The 8,838-nt window shown below is 37.9% G+C and overlaps 1 protein-coding gene and 1 long non-coding RNA gene across 2 annotated transcripts; one reads left to right on the top strand and one right to left on the bottom strand.

The window, feature by feature from the left end:
• Positions 1–639: 639 nt before the first annotated feature.
• On the top strand, positions 640–1,385 carry LOC135077787 (uncharacterized). Its single transcript, XR_010258502.1, has 2 exons — positions 640–879; positions 1,165–1,385. It is a non-coding gene; the product is annotated as an uncharacterized LOC135077787 (long non-coding RNA).
• Positions 1,386–7,256: 5,871 nt separating this feature from the next.
• Positions 7,257–7,946, bottom strand: LOC135078276 (uncharacterized). Its single transcript, XM_063972874.1, has one exon. It carries the CDS (start codon positions 7,944–7,946, stop codon positions 7,257–7,259), a length of 690 nt encoding a protein of 229 aa, XP_063828944.1.
• Between the last annotated feature and the right edge of the window lie 892 nt (positions 7,947–8,838).

The raw sequence follows: 8,838 nt of genomic DNA, 5'->3' as shown, positions 1-8,838 counted from the left end.
TTTTTTAAGAAATAATAAATCAAATTCATGTTTAAATGCAGTTAATGACATAATTTTTAAATTGTCACTATTAATATTTTTGACTGAATAACCTGTAAAAGTTAATTTTACAATTTCTGAAAAATCACCTAAAAGTAACCTTTTCATTAGTGTAACCTAAAAGTAACCAATGCAGTTCAAAAGTAACCTAAAAGGTTACAAAAGTAACCTTCTGGCAACACTGATTGATTGACAACTAATGAACGAAGAATGACCGACCAGTGACCAGACCATTAGGCCTAAGATGCGCGCATCGACAATGACATGATATGATAAGACAATTTTCGATCACGTAGATAATTTTATCATTTTCCCTAACATGGGACCATCGATAGAAAAGTCTATCGACCGCTATCGCGTGATAACCCAATTGTTGCCATATTAAGAAAAAATTGCGTTATTATGTTGGCCAACCTTGAAATATTTTAGCTCATTCGTTCAATCTCGTTCATTTCTGCTACTAATTCGGCTAAAAACACATATCTTAAAGCAGTGAGAACGTCATTAAAAAAAAGTTATGTCAATTTTGTTGACATTACATGACTGCTTGATTGTATTTGTTTGTGTTTAAAATTGTATTTTTATGTTTCCAGTCTTATTTTTAATATTTCTAAAGTACGGAAAATATCAAACGAAGAGATAACCAAGTTAAAGAAAAATAATGAAGAATTCCTAATCATACCGATAGTATTAAAGAATGAAGTCTTCAAAATTAACAGAATAACCGAACTCCACTACCTACCCCATAATGCGAGGTTTACAGTAATTATTCAACTTACATGAAGCAGTCAGAAAGTTTATTGAGATTTGAGAAATAAAGTTACACTCATAAGTAGCAAAGTAAGTACCTAAAGTCTAAAATATAGCTATACTCCGCAGATCTTGATTTTCATAAGTAACAGCACCGGAGAAAAGGAAAAATATCTTTATTCCTACAAATAAGCTTTCACCTTCTTTCCTATATTTATTTCACATAGTTCTTTCACCGTGTAATAATACTGTGATCAATATTTTGTATGTAAACTTAAAATACAAATAGGATTAAGTAAATGTTTCTATTTATGAACTGTTTATGTAATTGTAATATTTATAATTGTGTTTAAATAATATTCTTTCTTTTTTCAGACAGTGGATGAAGAAGTGTGGGATTATGAGTGATTATTTCATTCTAAAGCAGACATAATCAAGTCTTGCTCACTATCATGAAAATTTACAATAACAATCAGCAAGAAAAACTTCAAGGGTACTGGCTAGGCTAACCAATTCATGGAATTCTGTTTGTATTTGAAATTATAAATAGCTATTGTAAAACAAAAGTTTTCCAAATAAAGATTTTGTAAATAATGGTTGAATTATTTTGAAATTACACTGCAATAATGAATTTATTGCCTGCGTCCAGCGCCTTTCTGCTACCATTATGATGTCGTCGGTCCACCTTGTGGGTGGACGTTCCACGCTGCGTATTCCGGTACCCGGCCTCCACCCCAGAACCTTGCTGCCCCATCGGACAACATGGAAAGCATTGGGGGAGGCCTAAGTTCAGCAGTGGACGTCCTATGGCTGAGATGATGATGAATTTATTATAATGGAATAAATTGTACAAGATTATCATCCTGTCACATTAAAGCCCTTAAAAAAGACCACATGGAGGAATTAGATTGATAGTAATGTGGAATGTATGTATGGTATCACCATCAAGTTATAAAATTAGTAAAATTCATTTATTCTCATTGTTATTATAGCAAGTTTGATTACACATCCCACCCAATGCTAATTTCTGACAATGACCTTGCCACTGTTTGATGTAGACACAAGAAGCTCGGTCACCACATTCCGCCCCATTTTCAATAATTTTACAAGATTATGTACAGATGACAGTAGGTACTTAAATCAAGCTAAACACGGTGGGGTATCTCACGACATTTGCAACTTAATATGTATCGTCTGATGTACTGTTGAATACCTACCTAGTAGGTAAGTAATGGTTATTTTACAAGGTAGGTAATGTAATAATTAATATGTGGGTGGGACTGTGGGAGCACTAAGATTTTGCAGCTAGCGATTATAAACTGTCGCAAGATTCGCCTCACACTGATAAACTCTTAAACTAGAACTCAATCTCCACCTAGAAGTAAAAGTATCACAAAGGTGCTAGATTCCTTTCTTTGAATTTTACTAGCCTCAAATTAGTCGTAAAATGTCATTTACCATTATAAATGATAAATAAATAGAGTTAAAGTAGCTTGCAAAAAAGTTAATCTCCTATCGTCTTGCTATCGTGGGCAAGGATCGAGGACGATAAAAACACCACATCCTATCCTATCGTGATGTCAAAATATGATATAGTTAGCGCTTCATGTTAGGGCTTGCCAGGTTTATCACAAAAAAAAAACAAATCTATCACTATCACATTTTGACAGATGACATGATAATTTTCGGGGTGCCATGTTAGCGCCGGTAGATAAAACGATATAGTGACGTCAAAATCGATATAACGCCGCGATAGCAGTTTATCACGGCGCGCATCTTAGCCCTGCATGAAGCTAAAGATAAAATGGAGGCCACACTTCGAATACCTACTTAAAGCACAACCTATGTATCACTATCTCGCTCTCTGTGGGCAGACTCTCTCTTTATAAAATATAAATTTATAAATTTGCTCAAAGTCAATGAAACTCAATGTAAAATCTTTATTTCTTGACAAAGATATCTGTTCGCGCTGCTACATCAGCGCCACCACCGGCGACGCTAGCGCCCCCTATCATAATCAAGCATGCTCCATAGAAAGAGGTCTATGGAGCCGAGAGAATTTTTTGTCTATGCGACGACCGCCAACCGAAGCGTAGCTTCCATTTTTTTACCGCCAACAAGAAAGGCTTTATTTTCTGTAATGTACCTATAATATTGTTTAAACCGAAGTAAACCCCAATGTTCACCGAAGAATGGCTTATTATTGAAAAGGCCCCTATTATCAAGATACTACAAACTACAACCTAAGCTATCAACATGTTTTTGGCGACCGTAGACATCACGAACACGAAGAAAACTGCTGAAAAACGATGATTCCGATGAAGAACCGATGCTAAACCCAAATCCAGGCCTCCATCCAAGATTCCAAGCACCTATAACCTATTGCACGATTGTAATGCGCATGGAGTGTCGTAAAGTGTTTCATCCAAAGTTTTCATGTTAACTCGCTAAGTATATTTCAAATTCTCCAAGCAACAGGTGGGTTCTTTTCTTGTCGCTCTTCACTGTCTTCCTGTTTGTGCCTTCGCTATTAGCTTTGCACGCATTAAACACCACACGCCGAACTGTTTCAGTCTAATCGGGCCTACAACGTGGGGGTGCCTATCACGCGTGCTAACCTCTGAGCTGCCGATCTCCGCTTCTGCTGCGGGCGGCGTCAGGGCAGTTGTAAAGCTTCGGGGCATCGGGCTGAGGCTGCGACGCGCACGAGTTGCGCAAAGGACCGCTATACAAGTTTGACCTGCACATTTTATTTGCTTATTTCATTGTTTGTGCGCCAATATGTCTGAGAGTGATGACTATAACGAGAGTTCCGCCAAATTGGACCTCACTAAATTGTATAGGCAACGTAGTTCTATCAAAGGCCGTCTAACTTCAATTAAAAACTACTTGCAAACTATTAAATTGATCAACCCGAGTGACCTTAAAGGTGCAAAACTTAAGGAGCTCACTATTCGGTTAGAAAAATGTCAAGAACTATTTTCATCCTTCGATAAATTGCAAACTTTAATAGAAAACAATTCTGACAATTTAGATATTCAATTACAAGAGAGAGAATCAATAGAAAGTGACATGTACTCTGCCTTGTCTAGCTTCCAAGAAATAATTGAGTCTGCTACTCCAAATTCCAATTCAAAGTTTTGTGATGCATGTAGTGTTTCCAACGGCAGTCACTCACAAGAATTCAATAATATCAAGTTGCCAACTATAAAATTGCCTACATTTGATGGAAATTACCTAAAATGGCTAGAGTTTCATGACACTTTTGATTCATTAATTAATTCCAATGATTCTATTCCGGCAATAAACAAATTTCATTATCTCAGATCATCACTAGAGGGAAGTGCTCTTGTTGTTATAAAATCTATTGAATTTACATCCAAAAATTACCTTGTTGCTTGGGAATTGTTATGCGAGAGATACAACAACAAAAATATTTTGATTAATAATCACCTAAAGTCATTATTTTCAATTGAGCTAATTAACAAAGAGTCTTATAAGGCATTACGCTATTTAATTGATAATGTCACTAAAAACTTGAGATCTTTAAATACTTTGGGTCTGCCCACCGATAGTTGGGATGCCTTGATAATATATTTAGTATCTTCTAAATTAGATACTTCTACCAATTGTAAGTGGGAAGAGCATAAGAGTACCTTACCAAGCTTGCCCACACTAGATAATTTCTTTCAATTTTTGCGAAATAGGGCTGCTATTTTAGAAACTACCTCTATAAATAAGGTAGAGAAGCCCGTCTATCAATCTAAAAGTTTTCAAAAGTCTAACAATTATACAACCAAGTCTTTTTCAGTGTCATTGGAAGACAATAGTGATGCAATTGCCACATCCTATACCCCTACATGTGTCATTTGTAGTCAATCTCATCCAACTCACCAATGTCCAACTTTCAAAAAGTTGTCTGTTGAAGACAGACTCAATGAAGTTACTCGACTGAAGTTATGTAATACTTGCCTTCGTAAGGGCCATATTTCTTCTCAGTGTAGACTGAAAGGATCATGTCGTATGTGCAAGTCTAGGCACAATACTTTGTTACATTTTGACAAACCCAATATTAAGGAAGCCGATAACATTACTGTTCCTTCCTTGCCTATATCTCTCTCAGCTGTTTCAGTTGGCCAAGTCCTCCTATGTACTGCTATGGTTGAGGTTGAATCCAATAATAAGTTGTACCAAGCGCGTGCTCTGCTAGACACGGGCAGCCAATCGTCTTTTGTAACTGATGCATTTATACAAAAATTAAGTTTGCTTACCGAGGACATCAACTCGATGAGTGTGTCTGGGATCAACAATGTCGCGTTTTCTATAACAGAACGTTGTAAGTTAACTCTAAAATCCAAAGTTAGTTCATTCAAGAAGCAGGTGCAGTGCTTAGTTGTGCCTGAGATAACTGGACTATTACCATCTATGAATGTCAATATTGAACATCTTAACTTGCCTACCGATGTTGAGCTTGCAGATCCTCTATTTTACTGTCCCTCCACTGTCGATATACTTTTGGGGGCAGACGTTTTCTGGGATATTGTAGGTTCAAAGCGAATTAAGTTAGGATCCAACAAACCTATTTTGCAACAATCCCACTTAGGGTGGCTAATTTCTGGGCCTATAAGTAATACCCAGCCTAATAAAGTAAACTAATTTCTGGGCCTATATGTGATTTCCAGCCTAATAAAGATTAATTTCTGGGCCTATATGTAAACCCAGCCTATAAATGTAAACTATTCTCTGGGCCTATTTAATACCCAGCCTAATTTATACTAATTTCTGGGCCTATAAGTCATACCCAGCCTATTCTACAATCAAATTCTAATGTTCATTGTTATTTCAGTAAGGAAATACATAATTCACTAAGGCTATTTTGGGAAATTGATGAATTTCACCCCGATAATATTTCACCTACTATAAACAAAATTTTATGTGAAAGTCACTTTATTGAGATTAAAACTAGATTGCCTAATGGCTGATTTTCAGTAAAAGTTACCTAATTTTAAACAAAGAAGATATTTTAGGGCTAAGTTAGTCTCCTAAACTAGATTAATTGCTATCAATTGATATCGATTCAAATTTGCCAATTACTAAACTATTTTATGATTATTCTATTTTATGCATGACATGTAAAATCTTTGACCCACTGGGACTATTATCTGCATGCACTATTAAAGCCAAAAATTATGCTACAAAAGCTTTGGAGCCTAAAATTGGTCTGGGATGATCCAGTGCCGCCTAACTTATCCAAAGATTGGTCTATAATTGCCAACAATCTAAATAAACTATCTTCATTATACATACCTCGCCATGTTGTTTGTAATGAACCCATATCAATTGAGTTGCATTGTTTTGTGGACGCATCACAGGATGCCTATGGCACCTGTATCTATCTGCGCTCAATTGACAAAGATAACAATGTTTCAGTCAAGTTATTATGCGCCAAGGCTCGAGTCGCGCCTATCAAACCTACAACTATTCCGCGACTGGAGCTCTGTGGTGGCCTCTTGGGAGCTCGCCTATGTTCTAAATTGATAAAATCTCTAAAATTGGATTTTAAACAAGTAGTATTTTGGACTGACTCTACAATTTTATTAAGTTGGATCAAAACACCTCAAAAATTACTAAAAGCCTTTGTTTCTAACAGAATTCAAGAAATTAACGAGCTCACAAGCGGTCACACTTGGCGACACGTTCCTACGGATCTCAATCCGGCTGATTTGGCCTCTCGAGGAGTCGAACCCCAAGACCTAGAACCTACTAGTATATGGTGGTCAGGGCCTCCTTACCTAGCACACGATTATGTAGAGTGGCCACAGCAACTTATTAATTTTTCTGTTGAAGTTCCCGAATTAAAAGTTCATTTAAATATTGAAAAACCTACATTTATTGATTTTGACAAATATTCATCCTATAGTAAATTAAAAAGAATATTTGCCTATGTACTGCGATTTGCCAACAATGTTAATAAAAACAAAGCTAAGATTACGGGCTCACTACAAGTTGAAGAGTTGAATAAATCTCAAACATTGTTAATTAAATTCTGTCAATTTGAATCTTTTCATACAGAAATTAATGCTATTTCAAAGAGCCAACCATTGCATCATAAGTCTAAACTTTTACCTCTAAATCCATTCCTCGACGCAGATGGCGTCCTACGAGTAGGAGGAAGGCTAAAATTATCTAATCACGAGTTCGAAAAAAAAAAAAAAAAAAAAAAAAAAAAAAAAAAAAAAAAACATGTTGATAGCTTAGGTTGTAGTTTGTAGTATCTTGATAATAGGGGCCTTTTCAATAATAAGCCATTCTTCGGTGAACATTGGGGTTTACTTCGGTTTAAACAATATTATAGGTACATTACAGAAAATAAAGCCTTTCTTGTTGGCGGTAAAAAAATGGAAGCTACGCTTCGGTTGGCGGTCGTCGCATAGACAAAAAATTCTCTCGGCTCCATAGACCTCTTTCTATGGAGCATGCTTGATTATGATAGGGGGCGCTAGCGTCGCCGGTGGTGGCGCTGATGTAGCAGCGCGAACATACTGGGGCCCGTTGAAAGCAGGTGACTGGGTTTCAACTTCATTCGAAGGCGGCAGTGCGACGAGCTTGTTGAGAGCACGGCGGACAATTCCTTTGGCCGTGTTGACATCCACAACTCTGGTGATATTGTCGGGTCCGGGGTAGAGTTTGACAATCCGTCCTAGGCGCCATTTCATAGGTGGGGCGTGGTCTTCTTTGAGTAGGACCAGGTCGCCTTCCTTGGCTTGATGCTGCATTGTCCTCCACTTCGTTCGGACCTGGAGCTCTGATAGGTACTCCGTCCTCCATCTGTCCCAAAATTGCTGCCGGAGTCTCTCTATGATGTGGTAGCGATTGGTAGACTTCAGTTCTTCAGGCGGATGAGATGGCACCGACATGAGTGGACGACCGATGAGGAAGTGGCCAGGAGTGATAGGAGTCAGGTCAAGAGGATCGGAAGATAGAGGTGACAGGGGGCGGGAATTGAGGATTGACTCTATTTGCGCGAAGAGCGTAGTAAGTTCTTCAAATGTTAGTGAACTATTGCCCGCGACCCGTTTTAAATGAAATTTTGACGATTTAACGCCGGCCTCCCATAAACCGCCGAAATTGGGGGAGTATGCCGGTATAAACTTCATGGTTATGCCTTCGCTACTAGTGAAATTGCATACGGGCTGACGACTTGACCGCAACATTCTACCTAGTTCATTGTTTGCCCCAACGAAGTTAGTGCCGTTGTCGCAATGGATCGTATGGGGTTTGCCGCGGCGAGATACAAAACGTCGAAGACATAAAATAAAGCCTTTCTTGTTGGCGGTAAAAAAATGGAAGCTACGCTTCGGTTGGCGGTCGTCGCATAGACAAAAAATTAGCGACGCTAGCGCCCCCTATCATAATCAAGCATGCTCCATAGAAAGAGGTCTATGGAGCCGAGAGAATTTTTTGTCTATGCGACGACCGCCAACCGAAGCGTAGCTTCCATTTTTTTACCGCCAACAAGAAAGGCTTTATTTTCTGTAATGTACCTATAATATTGTTTAAACCGAAGTAAACCCCAATGTTCACCGAAGAATGGCTTATTATTGAAAAGGCCCCTATTATCAAGATACTACAAACTACAACCTAAGCTATCAACAATATCATTAAATAATAACCCCCTTACTAATAAAACTTACACCAGGCCTGTTCATCTCCGCGAGTTTACATCGAAAACAAAACACGCACGATGGCCCACCTACAGGATACTATTCGACAAGGCCTCACATACGAGCGAACATTGACTCACGCACGCGTATTCTTGTGTATGATGGAAGAAAATAAAGAAAATGGTGTACTAAATACTGTGCACTATTTAACTGCCTAAATAATAATAAAAACACAGAATGTACTTTTTTAAGTTGCCTCAAGACACTGAGAGGTAAATAAGTAGTTAATATTATTCATGATAATTCATGCTAAATCATATATTTCCTCCGCCATTTTCCGCAGTTTGGCACCTCACGTCACATCATTTTACCGAAGTCAGCCCTA

This window comes from Ostrinia nubilalis, chromosome 14, assembly GCF_963855985.1.
Source record: "Ostrinia nubilalis chromosome 14, ilOstNubi1.1, whole genome shotgun sequence".
In the NCBI taxonomy this organism is placed as follows: domain Eukaryota; kingdom Metazoa; phylum Arthropoda; class Insecta; order Lepidoptera; family Crambidae; genus Ostrinia; species Ostrinia nubilalis.
Note: the sequence above shows the minus strand (reverse complement) of the source record. Positions and strands in the feature narration are given on the sequence as shown.